Below are 24,663 nucleotides of genomic sequence, written 5' to 3'. Positions count from 1 at the left end.
ACATTTATCCAGCATTCTTTCTCGGATTCCTTCTGGAATTACTTCACAGATTCATTTTAGTATACTTTCAAAGTGTTCTGTCGAAAAATATTCAGAGAATCCTAATGGAATTCTTTCTATGAGCCGGGATCCTCGCTCGGGATTTTTACAGCAATTCCTCCCGGTATTTCTTCTGTGATCATTTCAGGGATTCCTACCAAGCTTTCAGTTGAGATTCCCTCAGAACTCTACCAGATATGACTCTCAGAATTCCTTCTGTATATCCTCCCGGGATTCATTCGTGGATTTCACATTATCTTTTCGATGTAACTTTGATAGTGCCCAGAATAACACCATAAAATTCACATATTGTTCACGAATAAACAATCATGGAGTAGTACAAACATAAGTGGAGAAGCCGTGTAGAGTATATCTGGTTTAAATTTTATTTCAAAACATGGAATGATGATGAACCTGGGCGTGTTGGTAGAATACCTGTAAATGCGGGACACCGAAGACGACCATATAGTTGAGGTCGAAATCAGATCTGTCAAAGGAGACACATTAAATGGAACATTACTTAACACGATTTTCTTTTTTAAATATGAAAAACTTCTGAAAAGTTTACGTATGGTGAGTACGTAAAGAGAGTTTATGGGTTGCTGAAGGAAAAACTCAATTACTTTATTAGAAATAATTATCTGTGTAAAATCTAACTTCTAAAGTATTTTAACGTTTGCTTATGCCACACATACTGAACTCTCTTTATTGGATTTGTTAAAAAAAAAATGAAATGATGAACACTGCAGTCGAAACTACATGAAATTACAAGAATCATGCATTGCATACTTTTAGGCGTTTATCGTGTTATATTTCTGCCCCAATTTATAAGTCCTTTTTCTATTCTTTTTGAGTGGTTATCATCTTTCTCACTTGTTTAGAGCTGCATTTTATCTATACGGATCAGAATATAACGATAGCGTGGAAGTTGTGCTGAAGTAGAACTCAAGAAAATTATCAGATATTGAGGACCTACAATGAAGATTTTTTTTGAAACTACACCATAGACTTCCATTTTTTTCATCAAATCATGCTTATTTTATTGGAACTTGACCTTTGATAACAAATTTATTTGAAGATTTAAATTGTGAGACACCTTGGGCGTTAACGGGTTAAGATTAAAATCATTATTGACGAATATTCGAATTTTTCAATGAAATTCGGAGCAAATACAAACTTTTTGCCACTTAACAGAAAGCTTATACCCGTGGCTTTCACGTACATAAGATTTTGTCGTAGTAAATTATTTCCATGTGGGAGAAAAATCACTCAAAATTTGCACGACTTCGGAAAGCCGCAATTTGGTTCAACTTTTGATTACCTACCCTAGTAATATTTCTTACAATTTTTCTAGAGATGTCACTACACTATATTCACATATGGATAAAACTGAATTTCAAACAACTTCTTCGAACAAACTAAGCTTGTAAATTCAATTTTTCAATTTCAAAGCCTTTTTTTTTTCCAAAATAACATTTTTCCGCATTCCCACAATCGCTACCTACAATTCCGTGGAAAAATGTCTGCATCAGCACTATTGTTTAACATTTTTTTAAAAAGTGCGCAAAATTAGACCCTAGGTGGGCAAAGTATGGCGCTGCATGGTGCATGTCACTGTCTTTAGAAGAAACGTGTATTTTGTCATGCAGAACAACTTTGTAAAACATTTAAAAATTCCAAAAAATATTAAGAAAAAGTTACAGCAAGAAACTGATTTTAAGGAGTTGTTTATAAATGGCACTTATCTCTAGAAATTGAGCAAATATAACAAAAGTTCGTTCGGCAAGTTTCTTCAAAATGACAGTCTCAACAACTTTGCTGAAGACATAAACACGCTATCTTTACTTATGAAAAAAAAAACAAAAAATGTCTATCTCACTAGGCAGATAATTGGACTACCCGCTATCGGCTATACCAATCGGCTGGTATATCTGAAAGGCATGGTACACAAATTACGTAACGCTAAAATCGGCCATTTTAGAACCCCTAGCCCCCCCCCCCCCTGTGTAACGCTTTTTGTATGAAAACCCAAATTTTTTTGTATGGATCGTAACGCAACGCTGGACTCCCCCCTCCCCCTATAGCGTTACGTAATTTGTGTACAATGCCAAATAGACGAAAAGACTCAGGAAAAACTCAATCTTTTTCGAAGACACAGTGTATGTTTAATTGTTAAATTGAGAGATAAATTTGTGAAAAAATTACCACTTGTTTTGGTGGGATTCGAACCCACGACTCCGTATCGATACATTTTTCGAAAGTAGTCCGAGACTTTCCGTGACTTTCTTGCAGAACTGGTCTACCCGTACAAGTTTTTCATTACCACATGCTCATGTTAGGCTTCTAAAATGAGCTGAAGGTGGTTAAATTTACATATGACGAAATGACATTTTCAGCACTGATACACACTATTATTCAAAAACGCTACACCATGTGCTACACAGTAGAGTAATCGTTCCCTTCGTTGCGGTAGTACCTAATGTTGTGGTAATGGCAATTCAGCACTTTTTCGACTAAAATATTAACAAAAAGCATTTTCAAAAGATTTATTATGCAATACATTACCGACGTACAGCAAGCATGAAAACGAAAAAAAGAAGAAATTCGAATCTATATTTTTTCTAGAAATAACTAAGTGCATAGCCCAGAACCTGTACTAGATATTATCGCAGATATCTAACCTATTTCCAATCTGAAATAGGTATTAGCACGTTTACGGTTTGAACGAAACGTGAGATATAACTGTGCTATCAGACACCACCCCCAAATCAGTACTGGTCAATTACACGTGATGTTGAGATTTGCTACAAAGCAACATCGAGATTTACTGGATTTTCAGGCTCGATAAACGTATCCCCTACACCCCCATAAATATCTTAGGTAGGCCTTATTTTTAAGTCCCTGACAAAACCTTCGAGTGACAATTAGACAGATAAAATTCGATCCTACGCCTCCCACGTTAAAATTGGCGTTCTTCTGTTGATGTTCAGTTTTGTTGTTTGTTTTGACGCAAATCCATCGATACGTTGATATGTTGTTGATAGGGGGGTTATTAATCTGCTTGATCATACGTCTATCATTAAATAATTACCGAAATATAACATTTCTCTAAAAAATGTATGCTTAAGTACATCAATCTTTTGCATGTATCATAAAACTATAAAACTTCATGATAAGATAAAAACAACGAATTATTAGGAACACGTCATCAACCATTCTTGTGATACTTTTTCATCTAACGATTGTCTTACATAACTTCACAAATTACGCATAGCACGTACCTGCAGAGCTAATCCGTCCAATCTTCCGACGGATTTAAACTTAACCTTGATCCACCGAAAAAACTGGCGACACAAATTTCACACTCCGAACTTGAAACCGCGCGCTATCCACGACCTAATCAACCGAGCAACTGAGGCGGTATCAAGTCTCGCCCCGGTCAGCTTATGCAGGTCCACACGCGGTATCGCACCAGAGAGACAAATACCATGCCTTGGTAGAGTAAGGTAAAATTACAACATCACTTATTTTCGACAGCAGCAGCTGTGAATCGGCATACCTGGAAGTAAGTGGGTACATATGGATTCGTGGGACAGAGACGGCCTTACCGGCAGTCAGTCGCGGTGTGTCGCTCAAGCTCAAAAACAAATTCGGAAGATAAGAATGTCTACTTTTGAAGCCGGTGTGGTGCCCAAAAGGTTGATAAGAAGCTCCAAGCAATTTGCTAACACTAACAGGTTGGTATGATTTTGGCAATTTTTGTCGAATTCCGTGTATAGGAAAGCGGCCACTAATCTCCCTTGATTTTGTTTGATTTGACAACTTATCAGCGATTTCTGGGTCGGATGGTTCGACTACCTTAGAGCTCACGAGACGCGCAGAAAGTCGCACGCTAATCGTCGGTACAGTCGGAGATCGATTTTATGGACGACGGATGATGGACGATAGTTCCAAACTTATAACCTGTTTATTGATTCAAGAAGGCATACATTAATATCGACCGCATATAGTTATTAAAAATATTGCACAAGAACGATTGGCATAGCATTATAGTTGAAGACAGGTTGCATATTAGAGAAGGTGGAATTAATGCATTCATTTGGTCAAGTTTTGCCATACTAACTTTAAGCTCGTATAGTACCCCATTAGACTTAATCGATTTTCATCAAATTATGAAGCTTCTGGGAGTCAAAAACAACTGATACAGCGGATAAGTCAGCATATTTCGAATTTTACAAGGAATTTTATAAAAAGAAAATCGTGTTAAGTACTGTTCCTTTGCAATCCAGTAACTGAAAACAGTACTTAACACGATTTTCTTTTTAGATATTCCCCTAACAAGCCCAGGTTCATCATCATCAAGGAATTTTATGGTTTTCATATAAGTGTGATAATATGAAAGTGATACTGCGATGTGGAATTGGAAAGGAAGTGGTAAATTAGTAAGAAAGGGACGGGCAAAAGATTGAACGCAGGACTTTCTGTATATATATGAATATATGAATATATATATGAATTGGAAGCGGTAGCGACTACAGCACAAAGCTCTACTATAAAGAAGAGAACGCAGAAACATGTAGAAGAGGTGCTTTAGAAACAATTGTATATCGAATTTGTGCTAAAGTCGTAGCCGAAACAATATGACTCATGTTTATTTATATCAGTTTTAACTGCTCAAAATGATACAAAATGTTATCATCAAGCACACCTGATAATTCTAATCCTCACCATGATTCATACAACTAACGTATTTTGTCACATGTCACAATTCGAATGCTACTCGATTCATGATCAATTTATTATTTTTATGTAGATATGGATCTTCATCTAAATCAAAACTCAAATCCGTTATGCTAAATTCCCGATGTTACATCTTTCATTGTCGCTGACATCATTCTTGCATTCATATGAAAATTCAACAAAGATTGGCGGTCAAGAAAAAATCTTGCGCTAGATCAATATTTCAACCCAGATAGTCTTCCTTCAAAGCTACATCCTTTTAAAAACCAAGTCAGGAAAGTCTTCCGCAATCCATCAACCCCGAAATGAATTATTCAGTTGGACCACGATGTTTTACGACTACCGCCGCCGTAATAGCCAACACAATTAATCCAAAAAGAAAAAAAGTTATTTCGGCTCCTTTTTTGCGGCGGTCGGAAAAAAGTCTTTTGATTGATTGATTGATTGATACGCGCCTTTAGCTAGCTATCACCTTACGGTTTTCAGATTGCAGCACCAGATTTGAGCTTTCTGTGCCACCATACCTAGAGAGCATAGTATCGGCGTAGTCGATGCGACATCAACCATAGGGGTAAAGATCGTAAACAAACTCGGCCATTTCTTTGCTTTCATTCCCAATCGAATAAAGGCGATACGGAGACTTTTCAAACAAGTTGAAACACCGTTCATCACTGGAGGGTTACGCAATAGTTATTTATGTGACGAGTTGCAAAAAGTTGTTTTTTTTTCAGCACGAGTCGTACATTTATCCAACGAGGCTTGCCGAGTTGCATAAATACGAATAGTGCTGAAAAAGTCGAATTTTGCAACGAGTTCCATACTAGTAGTTTACGCAACAAGGTGCAGAATGACGATTTTTACAGCACGAGTCGTACATTTATCCAACGAGGCTTGCCGAGTTGGATAATTACGACGAGTGCTGTAAAAATCGAGTTCTGCACCGAGTTGCGTACAACGTTTTTTGCAAGTTCATAAATTACCGCTTGAGGATAGTTTTTAACAAAACTGTTGCATCAAACTGCACACTGATGATCATAGCAATGTTTAAGAAAATCTGATCATAGCAGGTTATACTGTGCAGTTGTCACAATTTTCAAAACTGCGTCCAGAAAGCATCAAGAAGTTGATCAAAACTGAAAACAGTGCTGTAATGGTTCATTACGCAACGCAAATCAGTGCTGTAATGAACCATTACAGCACTGTTACTTTGGTGTGGGAAAGTAGGCCTTTTCCTGTCAGATTTGCGTGAGGTAAAACAGCCTATTACGATGAGAAATTGCAAAAAAAAAATTATGCTATGATTTTTTCATAATGCAACTCATTTGAATTGGATAATGTTCCTAATGCAACTGAAATGAGTTGCATTATGAACATTATGCAACTCACTTCAGTTGCATTATGAACCAGTACGGAAAAGTTGGCCATTATGATACTGAAATGAGTAGTATAAAATAGAAATTATGACACTGAATTGCATTAAGGTTTTTTTTCTTGTTTCTTTATTTATCTACAGGCAATTGGCAAATGCAAGTTTCATTCTTATCGTTTTAATGGGTGCTTATTTCTAACAAAAATTCAAAAAAAGAAACAAAACATGTAGCGTTTTTTGTATACATCATTAGCATGAAAATGTAAGGACTTTGCTTAATAAGGGAACCGATACCCAAGTAATGTAGCGTGCAACCCGCGGGCCGCATGTGATGCCGAGTTATCTAAGGACTGTATCGGAAATTAACTGTAAACATTCAAAATGCTCTATCTCGACGCACGGTTGGTCTTTTCATTCCGGTTCTTCTATGAAATCTTCACAATATAGTTAATTTTAGAACAGCTTGAATAAAATTGGAAAATGTTTAGTATTATTGAAAATATGGGTATATGAGTATACCACACAAAATAAGAATCTGGACAAACAGTTTTTATTTTAATTTTTTTTAACGTTTCAAACATTTGTAACGAAAAAAAAATTGTACGGGGAAAAATCTGGAAAATAATGATTATTACTAGTAGTTATGTACACATAACACATCACTCAAAACCGACTTTTGAAATTCTTATTTTGGATAGAAAAACCTCCAATATTAAGAATATGGTCTATCCCAAAAAGCACCTACTTTTTGGTCGAACTTTGACGCTCTGTTTTAAAAATCTTTAGAGGTTATAAAATTCCGTTCTCTGGTAAAATCACCTCTTCAATAGATTTAAATACATACCCAATCGAAAAAAATCCAAATTTTTAACTTTTTGTATTTATTATTTGCGTAATCGTTCTTTGAAGACGCATAAAAAAAGAGTTCCTCGAAAAATGGCCTTTTTTCATTTTTAAGAATTGCCCTAAACTGCGGAGGGAATTTTTCTTGATAAAAAATAATTTTCCTATATCATAAGCATTCTGGAAAAGAATATATTTGCGCAAAAATAAGAGAAAAAATTGAATATTTTCCCACAGTTTTCGCAATTTTAAATTTTTAGGAGGTGTCCAAAATTTTAAAAACATTTGTGCAATCTTTGAGATAAAAGTCCAAGTTAAATGATTATTTTTTGAAAATCAGAACTGCCATTCTTTACTTAAGAGATTTATATAGTATCTCCAAAAATAAAGTTATGTTTATTTCGAACAGATTATTTTTTAGGCAATTGTGAACGTTTATAGTTAATTTCCGATACAGTCCTTATGTTGCCGTAGAATTTCTTGCAATGTTTCTTAAGGAGCTTGTTCTACTCCCAAAATAATCTTGAATAACGTGTTTAATGTTTCTCAAATTTATTATAAATTTATTAGGAGGTGCAATACAAGCAGATGAAAAAATAGGCCTGAGGATCACTGCACTAGAATATCGTTTTATGTTGGTTGTTGGGGCGGTTTTATAGTGAAACTGGCAACACTGCACAAATTGATAAGTAGTAGAAAAGAAGGCGATGAAGTGAGCAGTTTGGAAGTAGAATACCTTTGCAAACGGCGGATTTGTACACTTAAATGTAAGTTGCCAAAAATGTAGTTTGTTAATAAATAAATATATAGTTATGTGAATAACCACATCCACATCAGCAGTATCACCACGCGCTCGGACTTTGCACCATGCTGACCCAGCGACACACACCCAGAATGCCCGGTCAGCAATTATAAGGAATAAAGACAGGGACCAGTCAGTAGGACAGTTCAGTTCAGTGTTAAGAGTACAGTGTGTTAGATAGTAATTCGAATCAATGTAAGTTCAAGTGATTAATAAATGTTTTTTTTATAAGACCAGAAGGTCTGTAATATCTTTGGCGCAGCCGTCCGGTAGCTGTTTAAAGTGCGTGTAGAAAACAGTGTAAAAATTTTGATTCGTAAATCAAAATTCTAGTAGGTCCGCGAGTAATTTACATAGTGAAAGCATCCAGCGTCATCGAGGGTGTGCTAGGAGTTGAGGCCTCACCGCACGACACCAACAACAGTGAACCGCGATCCCCCACGATTGTAACAGGTAAGTGAAACTTGCGATTTTATTTACTCCGTGCGTTCTTAGAGAGGCACGATTAATACTATCCATTTTTCATTTATCGTATTGGAATTGAACCGTCCTTAGAGGAAGTTTAATTTCATCGCGATAAAATAAAGTTGATTACACACGTTACCCGTTCTTAGAGAGAGGTAACACGTGCAACAATTTAATCTATCGTCTGGATAGCAAAAGTTCTTAGAGAAGTTGCTTCCTAAACAGAATTAGCAAAGTTCCAAGAGAATTGTTATTCTGAGAAACATCACGAGTTCTTAGAGAACGTGAGTTTCTAAAAACATTTCAGTTAATGCCTAAAACTCCCAACAGGGCCAAGAGTGCCTTGCACATTACAAGGAATATACTGAAAAATAAAAACAAGGTGCAGTCAGCCTCTGAATCCACCACTGATTCCGATAACGATTCAATCGAATCGGCTGAATTTGCGCACGTCCCACTGAAAGATCTGCATATTTCGCTCGATCAAATCAACATGGCAATGGAAAACCCTTTAGACCAAATTGCGGCACAACTTAATACGATGATGCAAGCAATTAACAGGCTTGATGCAAAACAGAATGAATATGACGCGCTCATTCGAAACGCAACTAGTGCTCCTCCCGCTCCACCTTTGCCTTCCACCGAGTCACCCACAGGGCAACAAACGAGAACGAACCTCGACTATCTATTCAAAATACCGGACCCTATTAAGTCGCTCCCGGTATTCGAAGGAAATCGCAAACAGTTAACCGCTTGGTTGCAAACTGCGGAGAATACATTAAACTTTTTGAAACCACATGTTAACGATACACTTTTCAAAATGTACGTCACTGCCGTGACTAACAAAATTGCCGGAAAAGCAAAAGACATCTTATGCTTAGCCGGGAATCCAGATGATTTTGACGTTATTAAAGATATTTTAACAAACGCACTCGGAGACAGACAGGAGTTATCAACATACAAATGCCAGCTTTGGCAGAATAAAATGTCGAGGGCATATCAATACAAAAATATCACCAAAAAACAAAAGACATTATACAGAGCATAAAAAATTTGGCAAAGCAGAAACAATTATACAAAGACAATTGGCAGGCTATTAACGCATTTATTGATGAAGATGGCCTTGCCGCCTTTATTGCCGGTCTTAAAGAACCGTACTTCGGGTATGCGCAAGCAGCCAGACCCACTGATATTGAAGATGCATACGCATTCTTATGTAAATTTAAGTCTAAGGAATTAACAGCTTCCTACATGTCAGAAACACCTAAACACCCAAAACATTTCAAACAAAATTCGAGATTTGAGAAACCCCACTCGCATAACAACATTACTGAAGAGAAAACGGATTATAAAAACAACCAGAAACCAACAACATCATCAACCCCGATGGAAACCGAATCTACTAAAAGTCGTTTGACTCTTAATAGAAGGCTAATTAACAATCATGAACTTGATAGCTCTGAGTCCGAAGACGAAGCACCGGAAGAAATTTCCGTAAATTTTCAAGTACATGCGGAGTCCAAAAACGAGATATGAACTTCTTGCCATATCTCGAAATCAAACATCCAGAAACAGACACGTTAATAAAACTCTTGATTGACTCGGGTGCTAATAAAAACATTATCTCCCCAGGATTTCTAACACAAACGAAACCCATAAACACCTCTATTAGGAATGTCAATGGAAACCAAACAATAAAGAACAAAGGCAAATTAAAGATTTTCAAAAACCTTCCCCCGCTGTCATTTTATGAATATAAATTTCACGAATTTTTCGACGGCATATTAGGTGCCGAATCTCTAGCCAGATTCAAAGCAAAACTTAATTTTAGATCTGAAACGCTACGACTAAACGGAGAAAAAGTAAAATTCTTAAAATACTTTCTTTCAAAAGCCCCTATATATCACCACACAGTCACTTTGGATACACTTAATAACGGAGACTGGTTTGTCCCGGAATTCCAGAAATTGAATGAAAACTCAGTTATCGAGCCAGGATTATACAAGGCAGACAACTTAAAAACCACCATTAACATTATTTCTACAGAAAAGGAACCCTTAAAACTCCCATGTCTCAAAGTCACAATTAACAACTACGAAACCATCGACCCCATCCCTATTGAATCAAAGGAAAAACTTAGTATCGATGAAATACGCAGCGTTATTAGAACTGAACACCTATCTCCATTAGAAAAGTCGGAATTAATAAATCTGATTTACAATAATCAACAAGTTTTATTACGAAAAAACGAAAAACTATCATCCACTACCGCTATAAAACACAAAATAATAACCAATAATGATGCCCCTGTTTATACTAAAAGCTACCGCTATCCCCACCATTACCGGAAAGATGTTGAAGACCAGATTCAAGAAATGCTTGATAATGGTATCATCACCCATTCATCCAGCCCATATTCTTCCCCGATTTGGGTTGTACCAAAAAAAAACAGATGCTTCGGGAAAACGTAAAATACGAGTAGTTATCGACTATAGGAAATTAAATGATAAAACTATAGACGATAAATATCCCATGCCTCAAATAGAGGATATACTCGATCATCTTGGAAAATCTGTCTATTTTACCACACTAGACCTTAAATCCGGATTTCATCAAATTGAGATGGATCCGAAGCATAGAGAGAAAACCGCATTTTCTACAGACAAGGGCCACTTCGAGTTTACTCGGATGCCGTTTGGCCTGAAAAACGCCCCAGCCACCTTCCAGAGGGCTATGAATAATATTCTTAAGGACTATATCGGCACCATTTGTTATGTGTACCTCGATGATATTGTCGGATCATCGGACGGAACCTGAAAGAACACTTGCAAAATCTCATTCTAATTTTGAAAAGACTATCACAGTTTAATTTAAAAATACAACTCGACAAGTGCGAATTTTTAAAGAAGGAAACGGAATTCCTAGGTCACATCATCTCTGAAGATGGTGTTAAACCAAACCCCGACAAAATTGAAAAGATTCTTAACTGGCCAATCCCCAAAACTGATACTCAGATTAAGCAATTCCTAGGACTAGCTGGATATTATCGTCGGTTCATCAGAGATTTTTCGAAAATTACAAAACCCATGACAAAATATTTAAAAAAAAGACATACCATTAAACCTTCAGGACCAGAATTATTTGAACGCATTCAACACTTTGAAGCAAATCATATCTACGGATCAAGTATTAGCTTATCCGCAATATGATAAACCGTTTATATTAACAACAGATGCGTCAGATTTCGCATTAGGCGCAGTTCTGTCCCAAATGCAAGAAGGCATTGAGAGGCCTATCGCTTTTGGATCCAGAACATTGTCTGAAACGGAATCACGGTATGCCACAAACGAAAAAGAGGCATTAGCTATTAAATGGGCTACCCAAAAATTCAAAAACTATCTTCACGGCGCAAAATTTACCTTAGTCACCGACCACAAACCCCTTACGTTCATTAAAACTTCAGATAAAAATCCAAAAATTCTTAGATGGAGATTAGATCTAGAAACCTTTGACTATGACATAAAATATAAAGAAGGACGAGCCAACGTAGTTGCCGACGCACTAAGCCGACGCCCATTGGAGGTCAACAAAAATGAAATTATAATTGATACAAATCCTTCCATTTCAGGTACAAACCAGGAGAGAAATTCTAACATGGAAGAACCATCCGCAGACAACGAAACAATACACAGTGGAGATGATTCTAATGATTTTTATATACACTTTGTAGATCGCCCCATCAACCATTTCAAAAACCAACTGATTTTTCGGACATCTGGAATAACCACAACCATAAAGGAAACCCTCTTCCAAAACCATCGACGGACGATCGTGGCACAACCCAATTTTTCCAAAGAAGATATAACAAACTTTTTGAAAGTTCACCACAATGGTAAGCAAACCGCCATTCTCGCCCCAGACCCCATTATGCTTATCATACAAGAAGTATTTAAAGAACACTTTGATGCGAAAGGTCACTTCGTCTTTACAACTAAACTCGTTGAAGATGTACAAAACGAAGAAAGACAGAATCAATTAATTATTAATGAACATGAACAAGCCCATCGAGGAATAACGGAAGTAAACTCTCAATTAAAAAGATCCTACTATTTCCCCAAGATGAGCAAACTCATAAATATGCTAATCAACTCTTGCCGCGTTTGTAACAAACATAAGTACGAGCGTAAGCCGTACAATATAAAAATATCCCCCCGTCCGATAACGGAAAAACCGATGGAACGCGTCCATATGGACATTTTTATAATGGATTCCTGTAACTTTCTTTCCCTTATAGATTCATTTACTAAGCACCTCCAATTGTATAACATGAAAACAAAAAACCTTACCGACGTTCAAAAGGCATTAACTAAATACTTTGTATCCTTTGGCATCCCAAAATTAATCGTAACAGACCACGAAACGACGTTCCAATCAATACAATTTAGAAATTTTGTCAATCAAGCTGGATCTTCTTTAGCTTATGCTTCTTCGTCAGAAGCTAACGGTCAGATTGAAAGGGCACACTCGACTATAATTGAAATTTTTAACAGTAACAAACATAAATTCGATAATTTAGGCACAAAATCAATGATTAAACTATCAGTTGCATTGTATAATAACTCTGTTCACTCTGCCACTTCTTTCACTCCCAATGAACTGCTTTTTAACAATAACAATAACACAAACCCAATTGATATTGTCGAGAAGGCAAATAAACTATTTACCGATGCAAGAATAAACATGTATAAAGCCCAAATAAAATTAAGAAAACAAAATGACGATAAGGAAGATCCACCCGTAGTTGAAGAAAATCAGACGGTCTACGTTATTCCAAATATCAGAACGAAACAAGAACCACGAGCCAAAGAAACTAAAACCCACGATGTAAAACATAAAACATTCAAAAACGAAAGAAGCATTAAAAGAAATAAAAACAAAATTAAACGAATAAAGAAAACGTAAACTACATATTACAGATTACCATCTATTTCCTGGCCATCTTACTACTTGCCGAATCCAAAATGGAAATAAGGAATCTTCACACAGATCCAGTACTACTGATGAAATTAGGAAACTGCGGAATTCAGACCGGTACTACAATAATAGTCCATCCCATAAATCTTACGAACATAGAAGAGAACATACAAAATTTTCACATGATAACTAAAAATCTTGATCCTAAAATTCCCATCTCTGAACTGGTCATAAGAAGAAGTAGGAATTTACTCGATACGTTTTATCAAATAAAACCACTCAGAAGTAGAAGAGTTAGAAGATATGATGCGATCGGAACGGCATTCAAGTGGATAGCTGGCACGCCGGACGCAGACGACCTCAAACTCATCAATGGTACCTTGAACGAGCTAATAAATGACAATAACCAACAGATCCAGATCAACACGAGAATCAATGAACGCATCCAGGACATAACCAAGACCGTAAATGAAATAATTCAGAAAAACAACGTAATAAACCAAATTTTGCTTCAGGAGATAGACGCTCTGAACCTGCTAGCTTACATGGACACAACTTTCAGTATCCTGAGAGACATAGAGGACACCATCTTAAAATCCAGACTATCGCTCGCAAATAGCAAACTGCTATCGCTAAAGGAGATCTTCGCAATCGAATCTATAATAAACGAACAAGGAATAACGACACAATTTCCAGAGGAAGCGTTAGATTTCGTGGAATCGAAAATCGCAGTCAAACAGGAAATGTTGCTATACATAAGGACTGTTCAATTTATAAAACGGACAACTTTACAAGGCTATAAAAAGAAGACGCGTAGTTCAAATTTAACCACCCTTGTTTCGTTGTTCAGTACATCATCTGTCATTATGGTGATCATTTTTTAATCGAATAAAAATAGTTTTATTTTATAGAAAATCGGCCAGGTGTTGAATAAGGTGAATTTTTCGATTGCTAAAAATTGAAAATATATATAAAATTACTGTTCACATATGGTATATCGATTTTAATACCAGAAAAGTATATGTCATGCTGCAGCAGCATGAGTAATTAACATTCTGGCAAAATTTAAACTCAATCGGAAAATTAAGTGTTGAGATATTAAAGTCTCAAGTAAGATTCGATTTTTTCAATAAAATTCAATTGTAAAGCAAAAAGGGCATGGAAATATTAAATAATCAATTTTTTTATGCATCCAGTCGAAAGTGGGAATAATGTGGTTTTAAATGCAGAAAACTGCTTATTAATAGCATTGCTGGTTTGGTTATTGTGCGCTTTTGCAGACACAGTAATCAAAACGGTTTCGTTCTTTGAAGGTTCTTACAAATAACAATGCAACCTAATGCAAATTTTGCGTAACAATAATGTTGGAAATGGAAACTTTGCATCCGATTATTATTAAATAAGGTGTACAATAACATGGGACCAACTTTGCTGAAAAAAAATAATAACAAGATTCGCTAGAGTCGAAAATCTGCATCAATGGAGCAACAAGTATGAAATTTTTTAATATGGCCATCTCTATGGACTAAATTTTTGATGAAAAATGCAATTATAAGTAAATTTTTCTTCTGTATCATTCAGAGAGCAATATTCTACTACTCTGTACAAATTTTTAGCCGAATCCGTGATGTTATTGCAGCACAGGACTTAAATGAACATTTTTTCATAATTTCTATGAAAATAAGGTAACTCACTATATCAAGCCGGAGACTGCTTGGTGCATTATTACTGATCAACTATTAAGCTTTACCTTTAGTAGAATAGTATAAGATTCCAATACATTGAAAACTTCATGAAAATGTGCATAATAAGTATGTGGAAAGTTATGTCGAATTTTGAGAAATGGGTTTTTATTGATGTTTTACGAAAACCGCTTCAGTTACACAATAAAGAACATTTTGCTTAATGTTATATTTTTCTTACATTTGAGAATAGCTATAGAAAGTTATGCAAAAAACTGATAATGATTTTATTGAAAAATAAAAAAGATATCGCAGAAGAAAGTTGTCCGTTTTATAAATTGAACAGTCCTTACTACGGATACCAAAATTAGATACAAAAGCAGAAGTTTTCCAAATCACTCCACTATTAGTCAACAATACAATAATTACCGGAATTCCTTCTCACATCATAAAATCCGGACAAGACATCTTTTCAACGGAAAAGCCAAATGATTTCATTCAACGCTACCCATTCATCAAAACCATGGAACAAGGATGTGTTAAATCACTGTTTTTTGGCAAACAAAGTCACTGCAATATACTTGTTCAATACAATGGTTTCACACATATGATATCGGAAGATAAAATTCTAATAAGTGAGGTGGAACCAACAACCCTCACTTCAAACTGTGGCCCAGATAACAGGACACTGGATGGAAATTTCCTGATTTCTTTCTCCAATTGTAGTATCTGGATAAAAAACACTACCTTCACTAACAGTGAATTAACAGTCAACACACCTGAAATTTTCGGAGCTTTCCCAGGACTTCAAATAAACAGATCAGTTTTACAACAGCACAACTTATCATTTATCACGAGCCAAATGTTCGAGAACCGAAGGAAAATCGAACACATCCAATTTAAACAATACAGAAACAACACCTGGATATTCAGTATCTTCGGAGGAATATCGTCAACTTTAGCAACATTTATAATCATCGCCATCCTATGTCTTCGCAGGAAAAAGATAGTCATCAAAATCAAACAATCATCCCCAAAGCGGAAACCAAAAAACAGCCACACAGCAGAGCTCATCAATCAGCAATCATCATCAATAGAAGCTGGAAACCCAGGAAACAACCAGCATCAGTGACTTACAGGCCGAGGACGACCCTTTTTTCACCCCCGGAGGAGTTATGTGAATAACCACATCCACATCAGCAGTATCACCACGCGCTCGGACTTTGCACCATGCTGACCCAGCGACACACACCCAGAATGCCCGGTCAGCAATTATAAGGAATAAAGACAGGGACCAGTCAGTAGGACAGTTCAGTTCAGTGTTAAGAGTACAGTGTGTTAGATAGTAATTCGAATCAATGTAAGTTCAAGTGATTAATAAATGTTTTTTTTATAAGACCAGAAGGTCTGTAATATCTTTATATATTTCAGCATTGAAGCTGCATAACCGAAATGCTGCTGTCAATAGGTGTTAATCCATGCAAAGGTGATGCTCCCAACAATCTTCAATGATTTAAAGCGTCTACGGATAGTACGAGATGGAGGATACAAGACGTAGAATCCAATTACTGCAAGAGCAGAGAGAGCTGCGGCGGGCGGCGGAAGTATTACGAAGAAGAAGAACGTCGAATTCAAGAGGAGTATCAGTGTTGCGGCAAGAGAGTCCATCGATGCGCCCCCCGTAATTGTTGACAACTCGATTGTGAATGTGTGAACAATACGATATGTAGAAGACAGTCTCTGATGAAATTGCAAATCATTGTTTTCCTACGGATAGACGTGAATTTGGTAGAGTAAATAAAATATAAAGAATTCTTGAATTATTGTGCTAATTATATACTAAATTACAGGCTAAAGCTTAAATCTACAATTAAAATTATTATTTGAACTCGTTGTTAACTATTAGGAGACCGATTGTAAGTAAATCATTATAAAAATCAATTGCACTATATCTAACCAATAAATATCCATTCAGCTTTGAGCTTATCACATCGGGAACAAAGGTGTATTCGCTACAAGGAACTCCGAAAAGTTCAACCCCGTAACATTCTCAAAGAATCGTTACCAAGATGCAGAAATCCTTCGTTCGGCAAACTCGGTCCAAGACCCGAGCAACGCAAGAGGCGGCTAGAACTGATTTCCAGCCCTGTGTGAGTTCTGCGGATAATGCTGCCCCCGGGGTGGTAGAACAGACATGTTTTGAGTCTTCGGTGATCGACCTCGAGCACGGGAATGACACAGATTGTGTGAAGTGCATGCGACCTAATAACGCCGAGCTGTATATGGTCCAATGCGGAACCTGTAAGTGCTGGTACCATCTTACGTGCGCTAATGTGGATGAAGCTGTACTGCGATCGAGTGATTTCGTCTGTTCAAGGTGTTTACCGAAAATTCCGGCACCACCTAGAAGTTCTACGACAGGACGGACAAGCGTTTCAAGTTCACGAAGATCCCAGATCGCCCGCGAATTACAACAGCTCGAAGATTAAAGGCTTCTTCGAGAAAAGCTGGAAGAAGAAAGACTGCTGCAAGAAAAGTTGCTAGTCGAGAAGGCAATGAACGAGAAGCTAGAACGTGAAAAGGAATACTTGGCACGGAAGCATGAGCTGCTTCGCCAGCAGGATGAAGATGCGGCAAGCATACAGAGCAGCAGAAGCGGTCGAAGCCAAGCAAGTAGTCGGCAGAAAGTGGAGGCCTGGTTCAACCAACAGCTGATGTCCGTCGACTCGTCGGATAATGCTTCAAACCAGCGACAAAAACTCTCAGGCCAAACGGCAGGACCAGTAGGTTCGTCCACTCCTATGGAAACCAGCAGAATCATCGATGAAGGCCTTCTGCGAGCGCATTCCGACACTAAACAGAATGTTGGCTCGATTCCTCGTACTACAGACAGTATTTCGATCGGAGATAGCCCGGGTGTCGAAGACGATGTAAATCCACCGAACGCTGCGAAGCAGTCGAAGGTACAGAGCCTGCCGCTAGTAAACATCCAACCCTACGTTAAAATTCTGGACGAGGCTAACCCTATGACCTCCGAGACCGCCCTGACGAATACAGGCTATCCACCGAGAATCATTCCAAAGCTGATGGGAAACCCTTTACCGTACACGGCATGGCAACGGGAAACGAGTGAGATGCGGAAGCAGCATTTACGTGAACACCAATGCCCTGAAAGAGAGGCAGAGTTGCGGCAAAGTGAGCAACGGGAACAGGAATTGATCCACCTTTTGAAGCGATCGGAGGAACAGCGTGAGCAGGACAGGCAACGTCTGCAAGAAATCGAGGAAATACTGAAGAAACAACATGATGTCGAAGCACAGCATCAGAAGGAGAACTACGTTCGAAGGAGGCGAGAATTGGAGTTGGTCAACCGACTGAAGCTTTTCGAGCAGGAGTATGCCCAGGAGAAAGCGAAGCGGGACGAGGAAAAACAAAAATATCTTGCTAAAGAACAACAGTTAATCGAACAGTTGGAGAATCTGCGCCTTAGTTGCGAGCAATATCCAGCGGCGGAACAGCACCCAGCGGCCGAGCAGAATTCAGTTGCGGAAAGGTGCTCAGCAGCTGAACAGCGCCCAGCGGCGGATCAAAGCTCTGATGCGGAACATCACCCAGCGACGACCAAGCGTACACCGACGGAAAGTCTTGGGAACATCTCAGGAATAATTCAGCGAGGCGTAGCAGTAAGTACTAACCCACCAACGGCTGCGGTAAGTTCTTCCCATGTTGTACAAAATAAAACAATCCCAAGCTTTCACGATAACGATCTAAACAGAAGGACACCAAGTCCAAGTGTTGCTAGCCAGGATAGGAGAGTAGGGACACCCTATACACACTATACACCTCCCGTAGTAGGGCCTCCATTGATAGATTCGTTAGGGCAATCTCAAATGGCGCCAAATGTGTCTCCGAATTTGAATCGATTCGCGCCCTTCAATTGTCAGCCGGTTCTGGGTCCGACTTCACAACAACTGGCCGCAAGACAAGTCATTTCTAGAGAGCTTCCGGTATTCAGTGGTGACCCCATCGAATGGCCACTTTTCATTAGTAGCTACAATCATTCCACAGCGGCGTGTGGCTACACCGAGTCTGAAAATCTGCTACGGTTGCAAAGATCGTTGAAGGGAGTCGCCAAGGACGCTGTCAGCAGTTTTCTCCTGCATCCGTCTACAGTGCAGCAAGTTCTATCAACGCTTCAGACGCTGTACGGAAGACCGGAGCAGATTGTGCACAACCTTGTCGTCAAAGTTCGAGCTACACCCGCCCCCAAACCTGAGAGGCTGGAAACGTTGATGCAGTTTGGATTAACCGTGCAAAACTTGTGTGGTCACTTACAAGCGGTGGGGATGGACAATCACCTTTCTAACCCAATCCTCCTACAAGAGCTAGTGGATAAGCTGCCGGCGAATATCAAGTTTAACTGGGCGCTTCATCAAGAGAATCTGTCGGTAGTTGATTTGAAAGCGTTCAGTGAATATATGAGGAAAGTTACAGCTGCTACAAGCGGTGTTACGAGCTTTTCCTTCGCAGCGAAACCAACGAAAGACGAGAGACCTAGGGCTAAAGATAAGGCGTTCGTGAACGCTCACGCGGCCCACGAACAAAAGGATCCAGGTACAGCTGTCAACTCATACGGAGAGAGGCGAGGGCAGAATAAAAGCGGCAAATACCGATCAGGCGATGCAACAAATAGCTGTCCTGCGTGCGGCGCTCACGACCACACAGCAGCAAGCTGTGGGGCTTTCAAAAAGCTTTCGATAGACGGACGGTGGAACTTCGTCAAGGATAACAAACTGTGCCGTCGCTGTCTCGTATCCCACACGCGCTGGCCATGCGAAGGCGAGGTTTGTGGTATCAATAACTGCGAGAAACGTCATCATCGTTTACTGCACTCGGAGCCCAAGAATCAGCCTGTTACCGATGCCACTGTTACCATCCACCGTCAGCCCGTATCGTCGACGCTGTTCAAGATTCTTCCGGTGACTTTGTACGGGAAAAGTGGATCAGTGAACACGTTCGCTTTCCTAGACGACGGATCGTCTGTCACAATCATTGAACAGACCATAGCAGACAAACTAGGAGTAGACAGGCGACCGCATTCTTTGTGCATCCATTGGACCAGTGGCATAAATAAGAAAATTGCAACCAAGGAGCTAGAGGCGATAAGAATTTCGGAACCCGGAAGCAATATGCGCTTCAACCTGTCCGAAGTGTATACCGTCGAAAACCTGGGACTACCGGAACAATCGTTGGACGCTGTAGAGTTGTCGAAGGAGTTTTCCCATTTGCGGCATCTACCAGTCAGGAGTTATCGAGGGGCCGTTCCTAGACTGCTGATTGGATTAAGCAACTCACATCTGCTGACGACAACCAAGCTTCGAGAAGGCCAAGAGCGGGAACCAATCGCTGCGAAGACTCGCATTGGTTGGGTTGTATGTGGCTGCTTAGGAGGAAGAGATACAAATTTCCAGCACAGGCAAATGCACATATGCGCCGAAAAGTCAGATCAAGAATTGCACGATTACGTGCGTGAGTTTTTCTCAGTGGAGAGTCTCGGAGTTGCCGTAGCTCCAAACTTGGAGGGAATTGAAGATCAGCGAGCGCGCAGGATTCTTGAGGAAACAACAGTTCGGACAGTAAGCGGGAAGTTCGAGACCGGGCTGCTTTGGAAAAATGATGTCATAGAGTTCCCAGACAGTCGACCCATGTCGGAGCGTCGATTGAGATGCCTTGAAAAGCGATTGGAGAAGGACCCAAAGCTATATGACAGCGTACGGCAACAGATAGCGGACTACAAGTTGAAAGGCTACATCCACGTAGTGACAGAAGAAGAAATGACCGAGTTCGACCCACGGCGTACGTGGTACCTTCCGCTGGGAGTTGTGTTGAATCCAAACAAGCCAGGAAAAGTGAGAGTTATTTGGGATGCGGCTGCGAAAGTGGAAGGAGTGTCTTTGAATTCGGTGCTCCTCAAAGGGCCTGATCTGTTGACTCCGCAGCTGAACGTGACCTTCAAATTTCGAGAACGCGAAGTGGCGTTTTCCGGCGACATCCAAGAAATGTTCTTGCAAGTCGGAATCAGGAAGGAGGATCGAAGTGCGCTTCTGTTTGTCTTTCGTAATTCACCTAGTGAACCTTTCGTAACCATGGCGTCTGACGTTGCCATCTTCGGTGCAACATGTTCTCCTGCACAGTCACAGTACGTGAAGAATCGCAACGCAACTGAGAACGAACGAGACCATCCAAGGGCAGCGGAAGCTATCAAAAACAAGCATTATGTCGACGACTATTTGGATAGCGTTGACACCGAAGAAGAGGCCGTCGAACTAGCGTTAGAGGTAGCTGAAGTCCACCGGAAAGCAGGTTTCCATATTCGAAACTGGGTATCGAATCGACCCTCGGTTCTGGAAGCTATAGGGGAAGTGAATCCAACTACGGTTAAAAGCCTATCGATGAACAACCAGAGTGGCTTCGAGAGAGTACTTGGAATTACGTGGCTTCCTGACGAAGATTTATTTTGCTTCACAGTCAGCCTTCAAAACGGACTGGAAAGTAAGATCGCACCAACGAAACGGGCAATGCTGAGCTACGTGATGAAGATCTACGATCCGTTGGGGCTAGTCGGTTCACTAGTAGTTCAAGGAAAGATACTACTGCAAGACGTCTGGAGAGCGAAGGTGGGTTGGGACGAAAATATACCCGAGAACCTATTCGCACGTTGGAAGCTGTGGTTGCAGTCTTTAAAGGAGCTGGACAACGTCCGAATCCCTCGGAGCTACTTTCCGGGATACGATCCTGCTTGTTATGAAGCCCTTGAGCTGCACATATTCGTGGATGGAAGTGAGCAAGCGTATTCATCGGTAGCGTACTTCCGCGTGCAGGATCGAGGACAGACACGCTGTGCACTAGTTGCGTCCAAAACGAAGGTAGCTCCTCTACAGCTAACTTCCGTACCACGATTGGAGTTGCAGGCTGCAGTGATTGGCGCTCGTCTACGCAAGACTATTCAGGATGGTCATTCGGTACAGATAAAACGCACATTTTTCTGGACCGACTCAAGTACCGTTGTTTCGTGGGTGAAATCAGATACTCGACGATATCGGCAGTACGTGGCGTTCAGAGTCAATGAGATCCTGAGCCTATCGACGACGGAAGAGTGGCGTTGGTTAGGAACCAAAATCAACGTTGCGGATGAAGCCACCAAGTGGGGAAAGGGTCCGAACTGCAAGCCCGACAGCCGATGGATTCGTGGACCAGCGTTCCTGTACGACGACGAACAGGATTGGCCAAAAGACAAGTTTCAAGTGACAGCGAAGGATACCGAAGAAGAATTGCGACCGAAATACGTTTGCAGCCACTACTTATCATCTCCGATCATCGACGTGTCGCGATTTTCGAAATACGAGCGGTTATTACGATGCGTCGCGTATGTTCACCGATTCTGCGAGAAGCTTCTGCGAAGGATCAGAAAAGTGACGAGTGAAAAAAATGAGGACATCAGCACCGAAGATTTACGTAACGCAGAGAGATATCTCTGGAAACTCGCACAATCAGATTGTTATCCTGATGAGGTAGCTACACTTAAACGCAACATGTTATTGTCACCAGAAAACAGACAACCGCTACCTAAAAGCAGTTCGTTAGCGAATTTGCCACCTCTACTGGACGAGTACGGATTGATGCGTGTAGATGGTAGAATTGCAGCCGTGGATTACGTGGAACACGATACCAAATTTCCGATAATTCTGCCCAAAGCGCATTCGATCACTAATCTCCTACTGGACTGGTATCACCGCAAGTTCCGGCATGGGAACAACGAAACGATAGTGAACGAAATTCGCCAGCGGTTTTGCGTCCCCAAGCTCAGAACACAGATTCGATCTATTAGTAAACGTTGCCAGTACTGCCGAGTGTACAAATCTACACCTGTAGACCCAAAGATGAGCCAATTACCGCGATGCCGTACAACACCATTTCTCCGGCCCTTCACCTTTGTAGGAATCGACTACTTTGGACCCTACCTTGTGAAAGTTGGACGCAGTGCAGTCAAGCGGTGGGTTGCGATATGGAAGTGGTATACAGCCTATCTACAGACTCGTGCAAGAAGGCAATCCGACGAATCATTGCTCGCAGAGGAGCGCCACAAGAAGTCTATACGGACAACGGCACAAACTTCATAGGCGCTAGCAGGGAGTTGGAGAACGAGTTGCGAAAAATCAACCACACTATCGGCAGCACCTTTACGGACGCTAACACTAAATGGCTCTTCAACCCTCCGGCAGCTCCACACATGGGCGGATGCTGGGAACGGATGGTTCGCTCGGTAAAGACTGCACTCGGAACGTTGCCTGTATCGCAGAAGATGGACGATGAGTCGTTCATGACATTGTTAGCAGAAGCGGAACATATGATTAATTCTCGTCCGCTAACATTCCTGCCACTAGACAGTGAGGAGCAGGAATCGTTAACTCCTAACCATTTTCTAATGCTTAGTTCTAGTGGAGTTAGACAGCAAGTCAAGGCACTAGTTGATGACCGAAAGGCTTTAAAGGGTAGATGCTACAAAACCGTTTGGATATGTTCTGGAAGCGTTGGATTATCGAGTACCTTCCAATAATATCTCGAAGAGCGAAATGGTTCTACGACGTTACACCAATCAAGGAAGGATCATTGGTTCTACTGGTTGATGGAAAGGTCCGCAACCTGTGGATCCGCGGCCGAGTAAGCCGAACGTACGAGGGAAAAGATGGTATCATACGGCAGGCAGACATAGAAACATCGACTGGGGTACTGAAGAGAAGACCGGTTTGCAAGTTGGCGATTCTGGATATCAGTGGACGGGAAGGAGAGAACGATCGTGTCGACTGTGACAAGGAGGACAGCGTCGGAAGTTGCGGAGTGGACAGCAAAAGGTGTGGTGTCGTCGACTCATTGTTCTGACGTCACGAGGGGGAGGATGTTGCGGGAAGAGAGTCCATCGATGCGCCCCCCGTAATTGTTGACAACTCGATTGTGAATGTGTGAACAATACGATATGTAGAAGACAGTCTCTGATGAAATTGCAAATCATTGTTTTCCTACGGATAGACGTGAATTTGGTAGAGTAAATAAAATATAAAGAATTCTTGAATTATTGTGCTAATTATATACTAAATTACAGGCTAAAGCTTAAATCTACAATTAAAATTATTATTTGAACTCGTTGTTAACTATTAGGAGACCGATTGTAAGTAAATCATTATAAAAATCAATTGCACTATATCTAACCAATAAATATCCATTCAGCTTTGAGCTTATCACATCGGGAACAAAGGTGTATTCGCTACAAGGAACTCCGAAAAGTTCAACCCCGTAACAATCAGCTAGAGCTGATAAAAATTGGAGAAGAGTTCGATAAGGCTACAAAGGAAATAGAGCTGGAGTTTGCTGTGAAAAGGAATGGGATGAGAAAACAATTCGGTGATAACAAAGTCGGAATAGGATCAAAACCAGAATTGCAGCCGGTCATTGATGCTGACATATCACCATCCGTTTGTACTACATCCCCCATCAAGGCAATCAATCAACAACTACCGAGCCAGCCACGGAACCATTCCCTTTCTGGACAATGGTTGGATGCTGGTAACGTTTCATGTGGAACCGCGAGAGGTGCAGGCAGTAGGGGAGAAATAATGTGTGCCGGATTGTGGCGCCATTTCAGTGCAATATTGATTGAGTGCAAAACAAATTGCATCAAAGAAATTGCATGC

General features: G+C 40.1%; 3 protein-coding genes across 4 annotated transcripts in view; 2 read left to right on the top strand and 1 right to left on the bottom strand.

Annotated features, from left to right (window-relative positions):
• The window catches only part of LOC109433075 (uncharacterized), a 336,164-nt gene that overhangs the window by 257,184 nt on the left and 54,317 nt on the right, over positions 1-24,663 (bottom strand). The window lies entirely within an intron of this gene.
• On the top strand, positions 16,340-23,365 carry LOC134289455 (uncharacterized). The gene is made up of 5 exons (XM_062855292.1): positions 16,340-16,702; positions 16,765-22,429; positions 22,523-22,967; positions 23,048-23,302; positions 23,359-23,365. The coding sequence occupies exons 2-5, from the start codon at positions 17,470-17,472 to the stop codon at positions 23,363-23,365; spliced, it is 5,667 nt and encodes a 1,888-aa protein (XP_062711276.1). The 5' UTR covers positions 16,340-16,702; positions 16,765-17,469.
• On the top strand, positions 17,470-23,365 carry LOC115262830 (uncharacterized). The gene is made up of 5 exons (XM_062858015.1): positions 17,470-18,624; positions 18,859-22,429; positions 22,523-22,967; positions 23,048-23,302; positions 23,359-23,365. Exons 1-5 carry the CDS (start codon positions 17,470-17,472, stop codon positions 23,363-23,365), a joined length of 5,433 nt encoding a protein of 1,810 aa, XP_062713999.1.

Source organism: Aedes albopictus, chromosome 3 (genome assembly GCF_035046485.1).
Source record: "Aedes albopictus strain Foshan chromosome 3, AalbF5, whole genome shotgun sequence".
Lineage (NCBI taxonomy): Eukaryota > Metazoa > Arthropoda > Insecta > Diptera > Culicidae > Aedes > Aedes albopictus.
Note: the sequence above shows the minus strand (reverse complement) of the source record. Positions and strands in the feature narration are given on the sequence as shown.

Excerpts from the sequence above, each read along its gene's own strand:
- LOC115262830 (XM_062858015.1), top strand. The coding sequence starts at position 17,470 with ATGAACGAGAAGCTAGAACGTGAAAAGGAATACTTGGCACGGAAGCAT. Across the intron at positions 18,625-18,858 it reads CTAACCCACCAACGGCTGCG|CCGGTTCTGGGTCCGACTTC; the intron begins GTAAGTTCTTCC and ends TTCAATTGTCAG. Across the intron at positions 22,968-23,047 it reads GGACGCAGTGCAGTCAAGCG|AGGAGCGCCACAAGAAGTCT; the intron begins GTGGGTTGCGAT and ends CATTGCTCGCAG.
- LOC134289455 (XM_062855292.1), top strand. The coding sequence starts at position 17,470 with ATGAACGAGAAGCTAGAACGTGAAAAGGAATACTTGGCACGGAAGCAT. Across the intron at positions 22,430-22,522 it reads CATCAGCACCGAAGATTTAC|AAAACAGACAACCGCTACCT; the intron begins GTAACGCAGAGA and ends TATTGTCACCAG. Across the intron at positions 22,968-23,047 it reads GGACGCAGTGCAGTCAAGCG|AGGAGCGCCACAAGAAGTCT; the intron begins GTGGGTTGCGAT and ends CATTGCTCGCAG.